The sequence below is a fragment of the Sparus aurata genome, chromosome 23, assembly GCF_900880675.1.
Source record: "Sparus aurata chromosome 23, fSpaAur1.1, whole genome shotgun sequence".
Lineage (NCBI taxonomy): Eukaryota > Metazoa > Chordata > Actinopteri > Spariformes > Sparidae > Sparus > Sparus aurata.
This window is the reverse complement of record NC_044209.1, coordinates 10,032,136-10,055,343: the sequence shown is the minus strand read 5'-3', so window position 1 is coordinate 10,055,343 and position 23,208 is coordinate 10,032,136. Positions and strand designations below refer to the sequence as shown.

The 23,208-nt window shown below is 40.1% G+C and overlaps 3 protein-coding genes across 3 annotated transcripts; 1 reads left to right on the top strand and 2 right to left on the bottom strand.

The window, feature by feature from the left end:
* Positions 1-1,166: 1,166 nt before the first annotated feature.
* Positions 1,167-3,916, bottom strand: LOC115575742 (zinc finger protein 664-like). Its single transcript, XM_030408011.1, has 2 exons — positions 3,605-3,916; positions 1,167-3,457 (listed from the first exon to the last, which is right to left on the bottom strand). Exons 1-2 carry the CDS (start codon positions 3,774-3,776, stop codon positions 2,265-2,267), a joined length of 1,365 nt encoding a protein of 454 aa, XP_030263871.1. The 5' UTR covers positions 3,777-3,916; the 3' UTR covers positions 1,167-2,264.
* Positions 3,917-5,170: 1,254 nt separating this feature from the next.
* LOC115575740 (zinc finger protein 721-like) lies at positions 5,171-9,354 on the bottom strand. The gene is made up of 4 exons (XM_030408009.1): positions 9,064-9,354; positions 8,288-8,917; positions 7,469-7,831; positions 5,171-6,663 (listed from the first exon to the last, which is right to left on the bottom strand). Exons 1-4 carry the CDS (start codon positions 9,233-9,235, stop codon positions 5,882-5,884), a joined length of 1,947 nt encoding a protein of 648 aa, XP_030263869.1. The 5' UTR covers positions 9,236-9,354; the 3' UTR covers positions 5,171-5,881.
* An 856-nt stretch (positions 9,355-10,210) lies between these two features.
* Positions 10,211-14,958, top strand: LOC115575743 (zinc finger protein 664-like). Its single transcript, XM_030408012.1, has 2 exons — positions 10,211-10,483; positions 12,626-14,958. The coding sequence occupies exons 1-2, from the start codon at positions 10,312-10,314 to the stop codon at positions 13,729-13,731; spliced, it is 1,278 nt and encodes a 425-aa protein (XP_030263872.1). The 5' UTR covers positions 10,211-10,311; the 3' UTR covers positions 13,732-14,958.
* The last annotated feature ends 8,250 nt before the right edge of the window (positions 14,959-23,208 follow it).

Here is a 23,208-nt window from a genome sequence, read left to right as displayed (position 1 = left end):
TACATCTCTTCGGTACACGGTGGATCCCACATGTCAGAGACGTAACAGAGCGGAAGAATTCTTTTCGAAATATATTTGAAGTAAGAGGTATTAAAATAATCACTGTGCATAAAATGACCCCTTTACTGCCACATAGTTGATTTTAATTACTGTTCAACTCTACTTAAAGAAGCCAGAGGCAGCAAGCAACAGAGAAAACAAGATGGCTCCTGATCCTGTAATTTAATATATTGAATATATGATTTCACTTTCATTTCCTAGACAAACAGGCCTTACATATACCCAACATGAATGTGACTCCAGTGACTTACACTATAAATGTAGCACCATTTCATGGCCATTTTATAAAACTTAAGCAAAATCTTCATAATTAACTTCACACTCACTAATTTTGATGTGAGATTTCTTCACATTGCGGCAATGAAATGTAACCAAATGTGTACCTGTGATAGAGTAAGACATCAGGAAGAAGTATTAAATTAATCACTGTGCAAATAAATCTTTTAATGCCACACAAATATATATTTGATGGAGCTCTGTTTCACCTGTTTCAAAACCAGTGTTGGGAAGACTACTTTGCAAGCATAGCTTGTAAACTACATGTAGTACAGCCTGGCGGTAAAAACTACATTTCTACTCCTGGAGAAATGTAGTTTGTAAAACTACTGCTAAAACAAAGTAGCTTTAGCAACTACTTATACTCATTATACTCAGTGTTAAATTAATCGACATATGGTGTACATGAAACAAAATATAATAGCCTACAAAAAATTCCCATGCCAGAGGAAATATGCCTCTCAACTCAAGTTTTATTTTTTAAAGAACAAAAGCTGACACTTTTGGTCAACATCATAGGAACACGTAGGTCGTGTCTGTAGTTGCATCTATATCCAACATGTACATGCTCAAATATGGCCATGACATTTATAACAGTTTAAGTTGCAAAAGCTTTGCAAAGTATGAACAATTTAACCACATGTGCTTCTGAAATGGGTGAAGAATTCATTCAAAGATTGCTTACATGTTCATAATTATATGATTAGAGAAGTAAACTATTTACACTTTTCAGTCTTGTTTCCTGTGAGTGAATCTGAATCTAGATCAGTCTGTCAGTATGTGGTACTAACTACACACTAGAACTACTGACAAGAACCACAAGACGCTGCTCTGTTAAAAATGCTCATTTATGACAATTTTAAAATGTTCTTATCCACACAATCTGTCATCCACATCTCACCATCAGTTTGACAGACACTGCAGTGTGAGACATAGATTTTTAAGATATACAAGACTGTGACTGTTCTGAGACATATTGTTCAAATATATTTTAATGTACAATATGTCAATACAAAAATGCATCAATTAGAAACCTGTTAAGATTTATGTTTGAAGTGAAGTGAAGCAGAGCTGTTAATAATAATTCTGACAGTTGATTCATTTGTTGACTATTTTCACAAATAATTGATTATTATTTGGTCTATAAAATGTCAGAAAATGATGAAAAATGTTGATCAGTGTTTCCTGAAGCCCACAAACATGTTCTCACAAGTCTTGTTTTGTCCACAACCCAAACATATTCAGCTGCCTATCAGAGAGGAGTCAAGAAAGCAGAAAACATTCTTATTCAAGATTGAATCAGAGAATTTTGCCCCAAAAAACAAACAAAACTGAAACAGTTTCTTGATTATCAAAACAGTTGGTGATTAATCGCTTGTTGTTGCCACTGTCTGTCGGCAACAGTCTCCATGCTATTCTTTAATAAAATGGTCAGAGGATGATCTGACCATCAAACTGATCGCTGTTTAATTGTCAGTTCATCCTCTAAATCATTCATTAAGCAAAATTGGTTAAAAAAAAGACTTTTATTCTGTTCAGATATATAAATGAGGTTGTGTATACAAATAAGAAAAACAAGTCAAGTCCACATTTAGCAGAACTTCTTATATAATAAAACAGTGATGTCACTCTCTAACGTAAAATCTGACTCTGTGCAAACATGTGTAGTTGGCTTTATACAGAACTATCACAGATTGATTCTCAGGTGTTTTTCCAAGTATGTGATTTGAATAAAACTTTTCTCACAAGTGCTGCCACTGTGCGGCTCCTCACCGCCGTGACTCCTGCTGTGTTTTGACCACAAACCACCAGAACTCAGTCCTCTCCAACATGGTCTGCCGATACAAGGCAACCTGCCTGTATGTGATTTCATATGCCTTGCTAAACGAAGATGGTCTTTTCCCACAGACTTTACAAAGGTACCTCTTCTAACTTGTATGGGTTGTCATATGGAATTTCAAATTAAAGCTTTGTGTGAAGCCTCTCCCACATATGTTACAAATGTACGGCTTCTCCCCAGAGTGAGATCTTGTGTGAACTTTCAACCCACTGCTAGATTGGAAATCTTTTCCACATAATTTGCACGAATACGGCTTCTCCCCTGTGTGACTTCTCATGTGGCTTTTCAAACTGCCATTTTGTACAAAACTTCTCCCACATGTTTTGCATGTATACGGCTTCTCACCTGTGTGGATTCTCATGTGGATCAGCAAGTGACTGCTGGATACAAAACCTCTCCCACACATTTCACAAGGATATGGTTTCTCACCCGTGTGAACTCTCATGTGAACTTTCAGTGCGCTGCCATATCGGAAGTCTTTTCCACATGTTTTGCATGAATATGGCTTCTCCCCCGTGTGAATTCTCGTGTGCATCAACAATTGACTACTGGATGTACAACCTTTCCCACATATTTCACAAGGATATGGTTTCTCACCTGTGTGAACTCTCATATGAACTTTTACTGCACTGCTAGTTTGAAACTCTTTTCCACATGTTTTGCACGAATATGGCTTCTCCCCTGTGTGAATTCTCATGTGGACTTTCAAATTAAAGCTTTTTGTAAAAACTCCCCCACATATTTTGCAAGCAAATGTTCTCTCACAAGTGTGAATGCGCAGGTGTCTCTGCCATGGCAACCTATGCTTGAATTTTTTTCCACAAGTGTCACATCTGAAAGACTTCTTCTCTGTAAAAGTACTCTGTTGAATCTCTGACAAGTTGGAGATGTTCTGGTTGTCACTGTGACTTTCACTGCCGTGAAGTCTCTTCGTTGGTTCTGGCTCTGCATCTGTAGTTGATCCTGAGTCTCCATGCTCGCCTCCTTTCTGGTCCTGGCTCTCAGCTACATGAGAGTTGTCAGAGAGCAGCTGGTGGTCACTTTTGAGTTCTGGTTCACTGTGGTCACTGTCCTCATCAGCAGGAGTCAACATAAAGGCATCAGTCTCCTGCTTCAGTTCTAGCTGCTCTCCCTCCTGACTGGTGCACAGTTCCTCCTGTTCCTCTTTAATCTGAGGAGGCTCTGGGTCCTCTTGGTCCAGACTGGAGTTCCTCTCCTGGTTTAAGAGCTGCTGCTCAGTGAGAACCTCCTCCTCGTTACAGACATGTTGCTGTGGGAGCTCTGGAGGGACACACAACAAAAACAGTAAGATACGACTGTGATGGTGAAGAAGACATGAAAACATGTGAGATGGTTAGTAAAAAATATACACATCTAAGAATCAAATGTGTGTGTTTTGTGTCATTAACAGAGTAAAGTTTTACAAACCTATCCTGTGTAGCTTTATTTCCGGTTTCCAAACGATGTCCAGCAGTTTGCGCTGACGGTCGATCTCTTCCTCGTACTCGACAATAGTTTGTTTAAAAACTCTGAATATTTCTTCAGCAGCAGCAGTTAGTCGCTCGTTGACAAACTCTCTCAAACATTTAACTGAAGACATTGTTGTTATATGAAATTCAATAATTAGCTGCGCTTTCACTACATTATTATTGTCCGGCTCATTCACTGAACGGACCTAGCTAACGCTACTAGCTCGGGGTTTGTTTACTTCCGCTTGATGTCACACTTTAAAGGTCCGACAGTGGAAGTTCGGCAGCTTTTCGTTCCGCTTTCAACTTGACATTTTATTCAAAACTTGTGTTTAAAATCAGTCGCAACGATTTACACCTGCTTCATTTATCGAGTACATTTACGTCTCTTTGCTACACAGTGGATTCCATATCTCAGAGACGTGACAAAGCGGATGTACTCTTATCAAAATATATATGAATTAAGAAGTATTAAAATAATCACTACACAGAAAATGACCCCTTTGTTGCCACATATATTTAAATCAGATATCAATTACTGACGCCATAATGTGTAACATTTGTATGTAGCACTGAGTGGAGATGGAGCTCACTTTCACCTGTTTCACAGCCATCGGAGAGCTGAACAAAGCATCTAATTTCTTATCAATATTTTAAAATTAAATAATTGGTTGCAAAGCTTTTGTAACTTAAACTGTCATATAAATGTTTCGGGATAACAACTCAACAGCATGTGCTTCTGATATGGGTGAAGAATTCATTCAAAGATTGCTTACATGTTCACAATTATATGATTACAGAAGTAAACTATTTGCACTTTTCAGTCTTGTTTCCTGTCAGTGAATCTGAATCTAGATCAGTCTGTCAGTATGTGGTACTAACTACACACTAGAACTACTGACAAGAACCACAAGACGCTGCTCTGTTAAAAATGCTCATTCATGACATTTGGAAAATGTTCTTATCCACACAATCTGTCATCCACATCTCACCATCAGTTTGACAGAACCTGCATTGTGAGACATAGATTTTTAAGATATACAAGACTGTGACTGTTCTGAGACATATTGCTCAAATATACTTTAATGTATATTTAAAAATGCACCAATTAGAAACCTGTTAAGATTTATGTTTGAAGTGAAGTGAAGCAGAGCTGATGATAATAATTGTGATAGTCGATTCATTTGTTGATTATTTTCACAATAAATTAATAAGTTTTTGGTCTATAAAATGTCAGAATCTGGTGAAATGTTGATCAGTGTTTCCTGAAGCCCACAAACATGTTCTCACAAGTCTTGTTTCATCCACAACCAAAACATATTCAGCTGAGTATCAGAGAGGAGTCAAGAAAGCAGAAAACGTTCATATTCAAGAAGATTGAATCAGAGAATTTTGACAAAAAAAAAAAAATAAATATTCAAGACAGTTTCTTGATTATCAAAACAGTTGGTGATTAATCACTTGTCGTTGCCACCGTCTCTCAGCAACAGTCTCCATGCTATTCTGACCATTAAACAGCAAGCAGTTTGATGGTCAGTTCATCCTCTAAATCATTTATTGAGCAAAATTGGCAAAACAAAGACTTGTACTCTGTTGGTCAGATATATAAATGAGGTTGTGTATACAAATAGCAAAAACAAGTCAAGTCCACATTTAACAGAACTTCTTATATAATAAAACAGTGATGTCAGTCTCAAATGTAAAATCTGACTCTGTGCCAACATGTGTAGTTGGCTTTATACAAAACTATCACAGATTGATTCTCAGGTGTTTTTCAAGTATGTGATTTGAATAAAACTTTTCTCACAAGTGCTGCCACTGTGTGGCTCCTCACCGCCGTGACTCCTGCTGTGTTTTGACCACAAACCACCAGAACTCAGTCCTCTCCAACATGGTCTGCTGATACAAGGCAACCTGCCTGTATGTGATCTAAAACGCCTTGCCAAAACTAGACAATATTCTCATCCCACATATTTTACAATGTAGATCTTCAAACTTGTATGGGTTGTCATGTGGAATTTCCAATTGAAGCTTTGTGTGAAGCCTCTCCCACATGGTTTACACAGTGTACAGCTTCTCCACTGAGTGAGATCTTGTGTGAACTTTCAACGTACTGGCGTATTGGAAATCTTCTCCACAAAATTTGCACGAATATGGCTTCTCCCCTGTGTGACTTCTCATGTGGCTTTTTAAACTGCCATTTTTCTACAAAACTTCTCCCACATGTTTTGCATGTTTACGTCTTCTCCCCTGTGTGGATTCTCATGTGCATCAGCAAGTGACTGCTGGATACAAAACCTCTCCCACACATTTCACAAGGATATGGTTTCTCACCTGTGTGAACTCTCATATGATCTTTCAATGCGTTGCTATATCGGAAGTCTTTTCCACATGTCTTGCATGAATATGGCTTCTCCCCTGTGTGAATTCTCATGTGGACTTTCAAATTAGAGCTTTTTGCAAAAACTTTCCCACATGTTTTGCAAGCAAATGTTCTTCCATGAGTGTGAATCCGCAGGTGTCTCTGCCATGACAACCTCTGCTTAAAACCTCTTCCACAACTGTCACATCTGAAATACTTCTTGTCTCTAAGTGTACTCTGTTGAATCTCTGAAAAGTTGGTGTTGTTCTTGTTGTCACTGTGACTTTCACTGCTGTGAAGTCTCTTCGTTGGTTCTGGCTCTGCATCTGTAGTTGATCCTGAGTCTCCATGCTCGCCTCCTTTCTGGTCCTGGCTCTCAGCTACATGAGAGTTGTCAGAGAGCTGCTGGTGGTCACTTTTTAGTCCTGGTTCACTGTGGTCACTGTCCTCATCAGCAGGAGTCAACATAAAGGCATCAGTCTCCTGCTTCAGTACCAGCTGCTCTCCCTCCTGACTGGTGCAGAGTTCCTCCTGTTCCTCTTTAATCTGAGGAGGCTCTGGGTCCTCTTGGTCCAGACTGGAGTTCCTCTCCTGGTTTAAGAGCTGCTGCTCAGCGAGAACCTCCTCCTCCTTACAGACATGTTGCTGTGGGAGCTCTGGAGGGACACACAGTAAAACAATTAAGAAAAGACTGTGATGGTAAAAAAGACATGTGACCACCATTATTAGAAACCTGTTAAGATTTATGTTTGAAGTGAAGTGAAGCAGAGCTGATAATAATAATTTTGATAGCTGATTAATTTGTTGACTATTTTCACAATTAATCGATTGTTTTTTTGTTTCCTGAAGCCCACAAACATGTTCTCACAAGTCTTGCTTTGTCCACAACCCAAACATAATCCGTTGACTGTCAGAGAGGAGTCAAGAAAGCAGAAAACATTCACATTCAAGAAGATTGAATCAGAGAATTTTGCCCCCCCCTCCCAAAATAATACTCAAAACAGTTCCTTGATTATCAAAACAGTTGGTGATTAATCGCTTGTCGTTGCCACCATCTGTCACAACAGTCTCCATGCTATTCTTTAAAATGAACTGACCATCAAACAGCTGGTCAGTCCTCTCCAACATGGTCTGCCGATACAAGGCAACTTGCCTGTATGTGATCTCATATATTATCCCACATATTTTACAATGTAGGGCTTCTAACTTGTGTGGATTGTTAAGTGGAATTTCCAATTGAAGCTTTGTGTGAAGCCTCTCCCACATATGTTACAAATGTACAGCTTCTCTCCTGAGTGAGATCTACTGTGAACTTTCAACGTACTGGCGTATTAGAAAATCTTTTCCACATAATTTGCATGAATACGGCTTCTCCCCTGTGTGACTTCTCATGTGGCTTTTTAAACTGCCATTTTTCTACAAAACTTCTCCCACATGTTTTGCATGTATACGGCTTCTCACCTGTGTGGATTCTCATGTGAACTTTCAATGCATTGCTATATCGGAAGTCTTTTCCACATGTCTTGCATGAATATGGCTTCTCCCCTGTGTGAATTCTCATGTGGACTTTCAAATTCGAGCTTTTTGCAAAAACTCTCCCACATGCTTTGCAAGCAAATGTTCTCTTATGAGTGTGAATGCGCAGGTGTCTCTGCCAACGAAACCTCTGCTTAAAATCTTTTCCACAAGTGTCACATCTGAAAGACTTCTTGTCTGTAGGTGCACTCTGTTGAATCTCTGACAAGTTGAAGTTGTTCTTGTTGTCACTGTGACTTTCACTGCTGTGAAGTCTCTTCGTTGGTTCTGGCTCTGGTTGTGGGAGCTCTGGAGGGACACACAACAAAACAATTAAGAAAAGACTGTGATGGTAAAGAAGACATGTGACCACTATTATTAGAAACCTGTTAAGATTTAGGTTTGAAGTGAAGTGAAGCAGAGCTGATAATAATAATTTTGATAGTCGATTAATTTGTTGACTATTTTCACAATTAATCGATTGTTTTTTTGGTCCATGAAATGTCATAAAATGGTGAAAAATGTTGATCAGTGCTTCCTGAAGCCCACAAACATGTTCTCACAAGTCTTGGTTTGTCCACAACCCAAACATAATCCGTTGACTGTCAGAGAGGAGTTAAGAAAGCAGAAAACATTCACATTCAAGAAGATTGAATCAAAGAATTTTATACGGCTTCTCCTCTGTGTGACTTCTCATGCGCATCAGCAAGTGACTGCTGGATATAAAACCTCTCCCACACATTTCACAAGGATATGGTTTCTCACCTGTGTGAACTCTCATGTGAACTTTCAATGCGCTGCTATATCGGAATTCTTGTCCACATGTCTTGCATGAATATGGCTTCTCCCCTGTGTGAATTCTCATGTGGACTTTCAAATTAGAGCTTTTTGAAAAAACTCTCCCACATGCTTTGCAAGCAAATGTTCTCTTATGAGTGTGAATGCGCAGGTGTCTCTGCCAACGAAACCTCTGCTTAAAATCTTTTCCACAAGTGTCACAACTGAAATAGTTCTCGTCTGTAAGTGTACTCTGTTGAATCTCTGAAAAGTTGGAGATGTTCTCGTTGTCACTGTGACTTTCACTGCTGTGAAGTGTCTTTGTTGGTTCTGGCTCTGCATCTGTAGTTGATCCTGAGTCTCCATGCTCGCCTCCTTTCTGGTCCTGGCTCTCAGCTACATGAGAGTTTTCAGAGAGCAGCTGGTGGTCACTTTTTAGTTCTGGTTCACTGTGGTCACTGTCCTCTCCCTCCTGACTGGCGCACAGTTCCTCCTGTTCCTCTTTAATCTGAGGAGGCTCTGGGTCCTCTTGGTCCAGACTGGAGTTCCTCTCCTGGTTTAAGAGCTGCTGTTCAGTGAGAACCTCCTCCTCGTTACAGACATGTTGCTGTGGGAGCTCTGGAGGGACACACAACAAAACGAATAAAACATGACTGTCATGGTAAAGAAAACATGCGGACGTGCGAAGAGCTTCGTAAAAACTACATACATCAAGGATCAAATGTGTGTGTTTTGTGTCAGTAACAGAGTAAAGTTTCACAAACCTATCCTGTGAAGCTTTATTTCAGGTTTCCAAACGATGTCCAGCAGTTTTCGCTGACGGTCGATCACTTCCTCATACTCGATGATAGTTTGTTTAAAAACGCTGAATATTTCTTCAGCAGCAGCTAATAGTCGCTCGTTGACAAATTCTCGCGAAAAAAATACTGAAGACATTGTTGTTTATGTGAAATTCAAAAAGTAGTTGCGCTTTCACTACAGTATTATCGCCCGGCTCATTCAGTACACAGACATAGCTAACGCTAATAGCACTGGTTTTCTCTACTTCCGCTGGAAGTCACACTGCAAAGGTCCGACTGTGTACGTGCGGCAGCTTTTTGTTCCGCTTTCAACTGTTTTATTCAAAACTTGTGTTGAAAATCCGCAGTAAAGATTTGCACCTGCTTCGTTTCAGAAGAACATTTACTTGTCTTTGGATCCCACGTGTCAGAGACGTAACAGTGCGGAAGTACTAGTTAAGAAGTATTAAAATAATCACAAGCGAGAAAAGCTCCCTTTTACTGCCACATGATGTAAATATTTGATTTTAATTACTGACGCCATAATGTGTAACATTTGTACATGGCACAGTGGAGATGGAGAGTGAAGATGGAGCTCATGTATATCTGTTTCACACCCCAAGGAGAGTTGAACAAAGCATCTTATTTCTTATCAATGTTTATAAAAAAATTTAATTGTATCTTGCAAAGCTGTTATGTACTAGCGGGACATGTTTAAGGCATAAGTAAGGGGAGTGTCAACTCACGGCCCCCCTCTCTCTCTCATAAAGCCTCCCACTCAGTCCCCCACTCCTGGACCAAAGAGATGCTAATGAATTTCACTGCTTTTTTTAAATCTAGACCACATGGACCAGGCCTAGATGAAAAAAAATAATAATAATAAAATAGAACTAAAAGAAAACACTACAAAGACTTGTCCGCCTGCATTGTCCCTACTGTGAACTTAATGTCACGCTGCTGCTGCGATGTGAATGACAGAGAAGTAGCTAAGAAGTACCAAATGTACTCGATAAATGAAGCAGGTGTAAAACACAAGTTTTGAATAAACTGTCATCAGTTGAGAGCGGAACAAAACGCCGCTGCACTTCTACTGTCGGACCTTTAAAGTGTGACCACCAGCGGAAGTAAACAATACCAGCGCTAGTAGCGTTAGCTACGTCTGTATAACGAAGGAGCTCGAAGACGATATTGTAGTGAAAGCGTAGCTAATTATTAAAATTCAGATAAGCAACAATGTCTTCAGTTGAGTGTTTGAGAGAGTTTGTCAACGAACGACTAACAGCTGCTGCTGAAGAAATATTCAGAGTTTTTAAACAAACTATCGTCGAGTACGAGGAAGAGATCGACCGTCAGCGAAGACTGCTGGGTGTCATCAGGAAACATGAAATCAAGTTACACAGGATAGGTGTTTGAAACTTTACTCTTATAATGACACTTTTTCATTTTCATATTTTTCATACACTTTTCACACCTTTTGCTCTGATGATAGCTTTGCACACTCTTGGCATTCTCTCAGTAGACACCTCATAAATGAGACACAGCAAGATCCTCCCAGTGGCATTGGCAGGGCAGGTAGGGGTACCGCAGTGGCAACCTGTGGCATGTCCGTGGCATCTCCTGGCACCCGCTCGGCAGTTCAGAAACACAAGAATAATTTAAACACAGGGAAAGTATGAAATATATATGCAAATATCTATATATATAAATTACATATATATCACATATACACACACACATATATATATATACATATATACATATTAAATATAAGAATAAGAATAGTTCAATATGTACAATATTTTACATTCACATTTACGCTATGGAACAGATATTAATATATTATTAATATATTAGATAATGTTAAGAAGTGCAAAACAAAGAGAAATAGGTCAAAACTTTGTACATTACAATGTGTAAACAAGTACGGACATGCCACAGGTTGCCGCAGACTGCTACAGAATGCCACTGCAGTGCTGCTACATGCCAATGCCGGGTGCCAGGAGATGCCACGGACATGCCACAGATTGCCACTGCGGTGCCACTACCTGCCAATGCAACTGGGAGGATCTCGGTGCTGCTGGAGAAATCACACAGTCTTGAAGGAGTTCCCACTTGTTGGCTGCTTTGCCTTCCCTCTGTGGTCCAACTCATCCCAAACCACCTCAGTTGGGTTTAGGTCAGGTGATTGTGGAGGCCGCGACATCTGACGCAGCTCTCTATCACGCTCCGTCTTGGTCAGACAGCCATTACAAAGCTTTGAGGTATGTGTAATTGTCCCGTTGAAAAATGAATGATGGTCCCACTAAGCGCAAACCAGGTTGGATGGCTTGTCGCAAGAGAATTCCGTGGTAGCCATGCTGGTTAAGTGTGCCTTGAATAAATCACCAATGGTGTCATCAGAAAAGCACCCCCACATCCTCACACCTCCTTCTCCTCGTTTCACGGTGGGAATTGCACATGTAAAAAAACATTTGCTCACCTTTTCTGCGTCTCACACAGACATGATGGGTGGAACCAAAAATCTCTAATTTGGACACATCAGACCAAAGTACAGATTCCCACTGGTCTAATGTCATTTCCTTGTGTTTTTGGGCCCAAGCACTTCTTTTTATTGTTTATGTTCTTCCCCAGGAGTGACTTTTTTGCAGCAATTCGACAATAAAGGCCTGATTCTCACAGTCTCCTCTGAACAGTTGATGTTGAGATGTGTCTGCTACTTGAACTATGTGAAGCATGTATGTGGGCTCTGATCTGAGGTGCTGTTAATTTGTGGTTTCTGAGTCTGGTAACTTAAATGAACTTATCCTCTGCAGCAGAGGGAACTCTCTGTCTTCCTTTCCTTGGGTGGTATTCATGAGAGCCAGTTTCATCATGTGTTTGATGGTTTTCACGACTGCACTTGAGGATACATTCAACGTTCTTGCTATTTTCCGGATTGACTGGCCTTTATGTCTTAAAGTAATGATGGACTGTCACCTCCCTTCACTTAACTGAGTGGTTCTCGCCCTAATATGGATTAGAACAGTAGTCGAATAGGGCTATTCACTGTATTGAACTGTGTACTGACCCTAGCTCTGCACACCACAACTGATGGTCTCAAACACATTAAAGAAGGCAATAAATTACACAAAGTAACTCTTGACAAGGCACACCTGGTAATTGAAAACCATTCCAGGTGACTACCTCATGAATTCAACTGAGAGAATCCCAGAAGTGTGCAAAGCTAAGATTAGAGCAAAAGGTGGCTACTTTGAAGAATATATAATATAAATAATATTCTGGTTTGTTTAACACTTTTATGTTTACTGCATAATTTCATTGTGTTCCTTCAAAGTTTGGATGTCTTCAGTATTGATCTACAATGTAGAAAATAATAAGAATTAGGAAAAAAACATTTGATTGGTGGTGTATATATATGTATATACGTGTATACATGCACATATGTATTCATGTATTAATGTATGTACGTTTTACTAATTTCTTTGCATGCCCACGTGTCTTCACCATCACAGTCGTATCTTATTTGTTTTGTTGTGTGTCCCTCCAGAGCTCCCACAGCAACATGTCTGTAAGGAGGAGGAGGTTCTCGCTGAGCAGCAGCTCTTAAACCAGGAGAGGAACTCCAGTCTGGACCAAGAGGACCCAGAGCCTCCTCAGATTAAAGAGGAACAGGAGGAACTGTGCACCAGTCAGGAGGGAGAGCAGCTGGTACTGAAGCAGGAGACTGATGCCTTTATGTTGACTCCTGCTGATGAGGACAGTGACCACAGTGAACCAGAACTAAAAAGTGACCACCAGCAGCTCTCTGACAACTCTCATGTAGCTGAGAGCCAGGACCAGAAAGGAGGCGAGCATGGAGACTCAGGATCAACTACAGATGCAGAGCCAGAACCAACAAAGAGACTTCACAGCAGTGAAAGTCACAGTGACAACGAGAACAACTCCAACTTGTCAGAGATTCAACAGAGTACACCTACAGACAAGAAGTCTTTCAGATGTGACACTTGTGGAAAATATTTTATGGCTAGACTGACATGGCGGAGACACCTGAGGACTCACACAGGGGAGAGGCCTTATTCATGCAAAACATGTGGAAAAGATTTCCTAACTAGCACTGCGTTGAAAGTTCATACAAGGGTCCACACAGGTGAGAAACCATATACCTGCAAAGTATGTGGGAGAGGTTGTACAACCAGCAGTCAGTTGATGATACACATGAGAATCCACACAGGTGAGAAGCCGTATACATGCAAAACATGTGGACGAGTTTTTACGCAAAGCTTTCATTTGAAACTCCACATGCGAAGTCACACAGGTGAGAAGCCACATTCCTGCAAGACATGTGGAAAAGATTACCGATCTAGCAGTGCGTTGCAAGTTCACATGAGAGTTCACACAGGTGAGAGACCATATCCTTGTGAATTATGTGGGAGAGGCTTTGCATCCAGCAGTCACTTGCTGATGCACATGAGAGTCCACACAGGGGAGAAGCCGTATACATGCAAAACCTGTGGGAAAAGTTTTACACATAACAGCAGTTTGACAGTCCACATGAGAAGTCACACAGGGGAGAAGCCGTATTCGTGCAAAACATGTGGAAAAGATTACCGAACGAGCAGTGCATTGAAAGTTCATATGAAATGTCACACGTGAGAAAATGTACACTAGTGAAACATGTGGGAGAGGCTACACACAAAGATTCAATTGAAAATTGCACATGACAACCCATACAAGTTAGAAGCATAGTCTATAAGGATAAGACTAATCTTTCGTTTGGCAAGGAATATTAGATCATATACAGGCGGGTTGCCTTGTATCTGCAGCTGATGTCAGAGACAATACAGTTCTAGGGGTTTGTGGTCAAAACACAGCAGGAGTCACGGTGGTGAGGAGCCACACAGTTACAGCACTCATCGGAAAAAAATACTCAGATCACATACTTGATGAAACACCTTAGGATCAATAAACACAGGAGAAACCGTTGAGTGTTCATCTACTGACTCATAGACACTTTTGTAATGGCCTCCTCTTTACAACTGAATGTAGAAATCTTCTCCATAAAGATGTGATGCCAATATCTTACTGTAAACTTTCCCCTTCATATGACTTCATATATAATTTATTTAGAATTCTGTTAGCAACAGTATTTCTCCGAAACAACTGTAATCTCCCAAATGGAGGGAAAATGTTAGTTTGATAGTGAGAGCTGGGTAGTGGCTGTTAAAGTCACAGTGCATATGTGCAACAAAAGTTACACATTTCACATTAAGGCATCAGTAATCAAAATCAAACACATGTATAAATATAAGGCGCCAACAGGGACACTCCAGTGTAATGATCAATTTAACACCTTTTATTGTAAATTATTTTCCTCATGCTATTGTTCTTAAAACTACATTAGATTAATAACACAAAATTGCGCTTTAATCCACCTCACTGTTCTGTAGATACAGTTTAAAGGCAGAATGGGAGGTCATTGTTGTTCTGCCTCTGCCAGCAGCAGAGGTACCAACAACCCCAAATTGACCTCTGTGTAAAAAGAGTGACAGGACAGGGGTGTGACGGTGTCACCGCTTATGTAAGGCGCTAACAGCTAGCAGCAGCTGCAGCTAACTCAAAGAAGAACTGAACGGTATTCATAATCATCATCATAATCTGAATGTATTTGCTTTGTTAAAATGATATTCCTTTTTACAACCTTAATATACTGCCTCAGTTATATGAGTGGATTGAACTATGATGTTGAAGCGGAGAAACACTCTCCTCTAGTGTTGGGCCACATTAATATATATTTTGTGATCGTCTCATGTAATTACTAGGGGTGGTGAAAAAAATCGATTATTGATTAATCGCGATTATAATATTGACGATTATGATTTGATTATTAAATTTCCAACAATCGATTTAAAAAAAAATATATATATATACATACATATATTTTTATTAAATAGTAATACAAACTGGAGTCCTCCTCTTACTGGCTTCTGCTACATGGTCCACAGTCTGGAGCCAAGATATGTTATTCCATCCCGGAGCTTTTTCACACTTAAATCGATTCCAAATCTTTACAAGGAGACAAACCTTTCCGTGCAAGTGTCCCTCAACTCTGCTCACAGGGTAGCAATAACCTGCGATGCCTGGACATCCAGAGCTACAGTCTCATATGTGACCGTTACAGCTCATTATGTCAGCAGTTAATGGAAGCTAATGTCCTACGTACTTCAGACGAAAGCTATGGATGATAGCCACACAAGCGCAAATATGTGTGAGTTTCTCAAAGCAATGGCAGACGAGTGGGGAATAGAGAAACACGCCCTGGTTCTCGTCACCAACATTGCTTCTAACATGAGTCCGGCTGCTGAGCTTGGCAGCTTTCTTTGAACAGCGAAACACTACATTTAAAACAAATTAAAAAATAATAATTTTGATATTACAGTTACGCTATACAATATTGAAGGTGCTGTGAGGTGTTACTCCCAAGATAAGTAAAATAATTCAGCAGCTGACTGATGTTAAATGGAAGCTCAATAATCGTTAATAATTGAAAATCGAATCGATAATCGTTGATAATCAAAAATCGATTTGTAATCGAATCGAGACTTCAATAATCGGAATCGAATCGAATCGGGAAATTGGGCTGATTAACCACCCCTAGTAATTACCTGCAACAAGGTGATGATGCTTTCACCCACTGACCTAACCTTGGAAGATTACATTAACTACAAACAACAACAAACCAAGTGGTAGCAGTGCACAACGTGATCGGTGTCGAAGGGAAATTTCTGTTGTTTTTATTTTTAAATCTCCTGTATTCTAACAATCAAGCTTTGTAAGTGTTCTAAAAAAATTGAAGGTTATTCCGCGTATATGTGCTTAATAAGGTATTGATTTGTACCTTGAAAGTGTTCATTAAAATGTGATATTACAGTAAAGCATTAGATCAAAAGTGAAACCCCTTCTGTGTCCATTCAAGAGTCATTGTAACTGATGCTCTCACGAAAGTTTTGCATTTATGTTTTTATTGAGTGTAAATTCCACAGATAAGAAGTCTCTCCTGCTTAAAATTTGTTTCGAGGGAATAGGAGTAACTGAGCTAACTTTTAATTTACTGTATTTAAGGTGAGCAAGTTGAAGGTAGTTTTGGTGAGCAGCTTAGCTAACAGCTATGCATATAACTTGCCACAGACGTTTTATCTCAGACCAAATCGAGTGTGAAGACGAGGCTGATGAGTCCTTCATCGCTATTATTTGTTATTTCCTCCAACCATTTATCTTCGCCTACTTATCGTTGGTTGCTGTGGCACTGATCATTGTATTAATGATTCCTGATGGGCTGATTGATTCTGACAGCAACATCATGGGTTAAACATAATCCACAATCTGTTTTTGTGTAAATGTTTTAACCTCACATATAATTGTTCCTCCCCTTTGTGTATTTTTACTATTCTTTATTTACTTTACCTACTGAGACACCTTTTTACTTTGTATGGTATTAATACCTGAATAGGACATGATCTGAGAGACTCCAGCCGATTAACAGTAGACTGTGCGGGCACATAACCTGCACATAACATGGTCAGGATGCTCATCAGTCCTACATAGGTACTGTGATACTTTAGTGGCTGTTTGGACATCTGGTGTTTCACTCTGAAACCTCCCTTTTTGTCTTGTTCTCCTAATATTCTATCAACTGTGACTTTCACTGTAGCTCTATGTCAGAATCACCCGAAACACCCTGGCGTGAAGCTGACCTTCCAGTTCAAATGGATTGACTCTGCTATTCTCTATTTTGCTATTGTACTATTATAGTAAATAATACGCAGACAATATTTTGTTGATTCATCTTTAATTCACATCTCTATGAGAGAAAGTAAGAATTTCTAGCTCAGTTAGCCAAGCAGCGAGCGGTTTGGACTGGGAGCTCGGGATCAGGACCGGCTCGCACTAGCTGGTTAGCGTGTCAACTTAAGAAGATTTGTCTGCAACACAATACACAGACGTCTCAATGTCCAAGCTGCTGCTTATTCACATTCTGTTAATAATTATAGAGGATTTTTGAACGTTTTCGATGAGAATTCTTACATATCGCCCCTTTAAGGCTTTACCTGAAATTTGTAACACAACAGATAAAGATGCCAAAATGTAGGATTGGTCCCTCAGCACTGCGAATGTTTCCGTTACATTTCCCCTTAAACTTGCTATATAAACTTTTTCGCTTTCACGTACAATTCTGAAGTAAATACTGATTGCACAGTGTAATAGCTGTAGAAACATGACACCACTGATTGGTTCCCTATAAGCCTCACCTTCACAGGTGCCTCTCAGGTGGGCATCCCTGCACACCTTTATTCCTACCTTTATTCAGCTGTACAGCAGGGGAGGGTCAGTCATCTCCGACCCCTCCCGTAGCCTCCATCCCTGCTGCCCAGCTGTGCGTGTCGCTGTCTCCAACGCTCCAAGGCACGCTGACCAGAAAGTGTGGACTCCCAGCCAATGCTCCCTATTCACTCACGCACACACACAAGCACAATAGCACCATTAAATATTCACAAGCATCTCTTTGGTCCAGGAGAGGGGGACTTAGTGGGAGGCTTTATGAGAGAGAGAGAGAGGGGCCGTGAGTTGACACTGCTGGCCTTAATGATGCCTTAAAGATGTCCCGCCAGAGTGAACCGTGGATGGAGAGATTCTGCTTTGGAATAACCTGAAGAGGAGAGGAAGGATGGAGGGATAATACTGTGGAGAAAAAGAAGAAAACAAAAAGGTACGGCCGACTGGGTGTGTATTGTGTGGAGCAGGCATGACACTTGATGCTGCTTGGCTCCATATGGCATGGCTAGGTGTGAGTTTGTGTGTGTGTGTGTGTGGTGCCAGGACAAGGAAGCAAGAACTGGATGTTTGATCAGAGTCCTCATTTTCATGCAGTTTGGTGCATTCAGCATGTTTTTTTGAAGCTGGAGGTTGAATTTCTGTCTTTTTTAAAGCAAAATACAAAAAAAAAAAATCTGTATTCAAATGTGAAGATTTCCTCCTTTTCTGTGATAACTGATTATCTTTGGGTTTTGGACTATTAGTCAAACAAGAGAAACCACCTAAGTGGAAGGAACTTAGACTCTGCATGGACAATTTTCACTCACTTAAGTGGACAGTCTCTGCTACTGTTGGGTTAAAAGTGCACTTTGTAAGAATTCTAGTTCAAAATTCAACACTTACTGTATATCACATGTTCCCCATGTGCAGTATGTATTGACTGCTGGATGGTGCTGATGAACCAGTATGAAGACCTGATAGATGATAAACTGAGGTCACATGACTTTAAGAGTCAGCAATGCCTCCATGACTCTTAACTGCAGCCCTCTGTGGTTAACTGACCGTAGCCTAAGAGCCATGGTCCTCTTGTTTTAACACTAATGATGACATGTCAGTTACATGGTCTGTATCCCAAACCTATAATCCACTAGGACACCCTTATAGTAATTGGTTCCCATCATGCATCACTTTTTGTCATGGTTTTGGGTTTAAGATAATTGTTACCTTTTTATTTAGAAGGTGTTATGCTCACATCTTGCTCTCTTTTTTATTTTCTACACTTCCTGTGTTTGTGTTTTTTCCCTGTCCCTTGTTAGTCATCCATTTCTTGTGTATTTAAGCCTGTGTTAACATCCCTCCTCTAAAATGTTGATTGCTGCTTGTGCTCCTTATATGTTTCTGATTTGTACTCAGTTTTGGGCTAATGCTCTTGTGTAATTTAGTTGTGTTTGTCTTTCAGTCTTTCAACCTGCCCTGAGTTTTGCATTCGGGTCCCTTTTTTGTAAACTGTGCCTCATTTTTGTTGAGGTAAATATCAAGCAGTTACAAAATGTAAATGACTCATTCCGGAGACTGTGAAATCAGTTTAAAAAACAGATTTTGATCCGAGGAAAGAGCCCTATCGGTTTTATGTGTTCTTAAGGCGTGTTAGTAAAGAATGCATCTGCAGTACAAAATACAGCAACCATATTTACACTTATGACTTATTTCACATTAAAACAAGTATCATTGCTGTGTGCTCACTGGAAAACTGTTCAGCGGAAACCATTAGATTTACTGTTGGATCCCACTTTAAAATGTGTTTTTTGCAGAATTGATATGTACAATTCAACAATTTCTGGCTGATAGAATAGAAATCAAGACAATCAAGACAAAGATCACCAGCATATGAGATGTATCAGGACTCCGATTACTGTGTCTCTTCTGCCCTCTTGTGCTTCAGCCTGCTCATTACACAGAGCTGTTTAATTGAGCTGTAAATCAGGTTACCACCCTATGTAGCCTGAGGAGTAAATGGATTTGTGGATGCATTTATATATCTGACCGACCCTCTGACTAGTAGACTACCTGCTAAGATTACTGAACAACTAGAAATCAGAGGGGAACGTCTGACTTGACTTCAACTTATTGAAAATGTACTAAGAGATTTAAATGTCTGAGTAGGAACCTAATGAAATACAGTTTAACTTCAATTGGCCAATACTAATACAAGTGGAGAGGTAACCACTTTTATACTCCATGCTACATTGACCTGGCAGCCATTTTCTTCATCATCATGGTCAGGGTGGGAAGCTCAAATGTCGTACTGCTGTGTCCAGGGTTCCAGTCCTACAAATATAAACAATCTGACAAATAATTATCATGTTACTGCTCCATGATGATCAGCGACTGAAAGACATGAAATCCTGAAAATCCGGAGGGACATAAGGCCATATTTAAAGATAGAATAACATATTTTATAACAAAACATAACAACACAATATGATAGGAAAGGCTTTAGTAAATATCACCACTTATCTTGGACACATTTATTTAACCTGGAAGTGAAACATATTGGATGCCTGAACGGTTTGGCTACATTAGCTAACTGCTGTCAAATATATTGATTTTATTTTGAAATATGGCGCGATTTCTTTCCAGATTTTTCACTGTACCACCATACAGTTGCTGATAAATCAGGAAGCAGTGAAATTACCACAATTCATCAGATTCTCCGTGATTGTATGACTTGCAACCTGGAAATTAACAACATCCCTGCTGGAAAAAAACCAGCATAGACCAGCACCAAAACACAACATATGCTGGTCTTGCTGGTGACTGGTGTTTTGGTGCTGGTCTATGCTGTTTTTTCCAGCAGGGATAACATCCCATCATTCAAGCTCCCACCCTGCTGGAGGAAAGTAGCTGCTGTGTGAATGTGGTCCATGCAAGTCTGACCACAAATCCTTAGTGCTCAAAACGACTGGCTTCATGGTACACTTAGCAAATGATATCCCAAAAATAATTTTTCAGACAATGAGGCGACCAAGTTCAACACCCACTGAAACTTTACAGTAACACAGGTTTTGGCTGACTTTTAATTTGGTGCAGTGTGGAGGGAGGATTTAATTTGCTGGGCCTAGACAAAGAGCAGATTGTTTACTCAGCCCATTTACAAGAACACAGACAGTATGGAGTACGGAGCGTACAGTATATTCTGTAAGCAAACAAGGATGAATAGTCTTGATTGTGCTGTGTGGACTGAGCTCACGGCCGACTGATTTAGGTGTACAGCATCTGCCTTTATGTTGAGCTAATCTCTTGTTAGGCCCTCAACAAATGTTCTCCGCCATTCTTGTTCACTTTTTGTATTTAGGCAATACATAAGCCCACTGACACGCAAGAAGAAGCCGGGCTGTGCAGAGAAAACACTGATCCAGCCCTCAGCTGTTCATAGATTCACATCTACAGTGTTGTGCTTTTAAAGAGAAATTCTGCATCATGAGGACTTAAAGTCTCAGACTCAGACTCAGACTCAGACGCAATTTTAACATTTTTAAGGGGTTTTTAATGGACCGTGTTTCTGTTGGACACTTACAGTAAATATATCTACCTGACATTCAGGTCTGAAGTGTACACAAACACAAAAGAAGACGATTGGTTTATAATGAAACATCGAGACGTAACCTGAAAACCAAAAACACATACATCATTTTCTGTCACACACTTCTGTGAATGTGCAGTGTGACAAAGACAGTAATTGGTTACTGTACAGTAATTAAAGGAGTTTATTAGGCTGCAAGGTTAACAAGAGGTGCACACATGCTTCTTTAAAGGTGGACTATGTAGTTTTGGAGAAGATTACACGTGACGTGTTTATACGTGGCGGACCCTGCCACCTTTCTAGCTTCAAACAGTGTTCTGGGGATCTTATTTTCCTCTGAGAACTGTTTGTTTTTTTAGTTTCTGGCTTTTTATCATTACCTCATTAATTCTAAAATTTTAAAATTCAAGAGTGCCCTTCTAACAAGACTATACTTTTCTCGATTAACTTTGTAGGTTTCCCTCTGGGTTTTGTGATACTTTTTCCACAATAAATACATCCTGCCTCTATTTTGTTTTGCACAGCCAACTGAAACCTGCAATAGTTGTGGTAAGATTACTGCATTAGAACTAAAATTACTGCAGAGGAACATGGAACAATCAAAAAATGTATGATGTATAATGTGAAATGGACAAACAGCATTAATTTAAGAGTTTCGGCTAATCAGAACTAAGCTCTATCCACATGCTGTGTGAGAGATGCTTTTTGTGGTGTGTGTGTGTGTGTGTGTGTGTGTGTGTGTGTGTGTGTGTGTGTGCGTGCGTGCGTGCGTGTGTTCTGATATCACTCCCCAACACACACACAAATACAACCTATTGTCACTAAAGGGTTTTCTTCATAAATCTCTCCTGAAGGCTCTGACGTTAGAAAGCCAATGTGGGATGATGATAGCGTGGTGTGTGTGTGTGTGTGTGTGTGTGTGTGTGTGTGTGTGTGTGTGTGTGTGTTTATTCCAGCAATTAACGCACAATGGACCTGCACAATTGTTTACTCTGGCACTTATACAGAGGGAGACATGGTTGCATCACACACACACACATGCTGTACTGTTACAAAGAAACCTAATCGCTGCACTACTGATGATGCATGGTTCGATGTAGAGAGTCTTAAAGCTGAACACGCTCTCTCTTTCTATTGATGTACAGGTAATCACTGAAGCTTCACTGAAGTAACAGAGGGTGTGTTTACCATCGAAGGTCCATTGTGTTTGTCCAAATGGGCTGTGCAATTTAAGGAAAGGTTTGCTTTGTGTGTGTGTGTGTGTGTGTGTGTGTGTGTGTGTGTGTGTGTGTGTGTGCGCAGAGGGCTATAAAAAAGGGTCCAGTAGAGGACCAGGAGTCTGAGTTATATTTTGTGTTCATCAGACGTTTTGGTGCATTTATTTGGATAATCAGGGATCAACAGCTCTAATACACAGGTGAGGTAAGCTCACTGTGCTTACAGAAATAACGTATGTTATCATGAGAGGGTGTGTCAGTTCACACACCCTTCAGATTTTGTCTGATTGCTGCTGAAGCTGTCTGCAGGTCTGTGCAGTCAGCTTTGCTCTGTCTTTTCCTGGTTGACCTGCTTGTTGTAGCTCATGAGGGTTTTTTGCCAACAGTGATGTTGAAGCAGCCCAGTGGCCTTCTGGGGAAATAGAGAAGGGGAGAGTCTTTATTGCTTTTGTTGCCAAGTGCCTCTGTCCTGGAGAATAGTATTGGCAAAATGAACACAAATACCCTCTGTATAGAAGTAGTTTTGTAGAGATAAAAAAATTGAAGGATGTGGCTCAGCTTTCTTGCACTTATTTTGGATTAGCCCACATATATTTTGTATTTGATTGTTTGATGCTGCCACTACACTCTGGTGTTTAAAGATTCACCTGTAACTGAGTCATTGTGTCTCGGACATGGAGTCAACTCAATTCACTGCTTTGAAGACTTGAATTGACTGTAAATACATGGAGAGTCAGCTTGGACTTGGAGGGTAAAGAGTTGTTACCTCACTCAAAATGACTTGTCCGTGTTTTCAGTTCAGTTTTTCAGTTTTTTATAGTCTGGCTGCAGTTATTCACAGACTAAAAGTGATGGGGAGGATGTTTGGGGGCATTGAGAAGAATTTAAGAACTAAATAAGGTTTTATAAAGTTATTTGTCGTTATGTGACTTGCCCCAAATATGACAAATGTGTGAGTCAGATGTCTCTTTGCAACAAATACATTAAGGTCCAAGTGAGCTTCTTATTTTCAAATCTGTT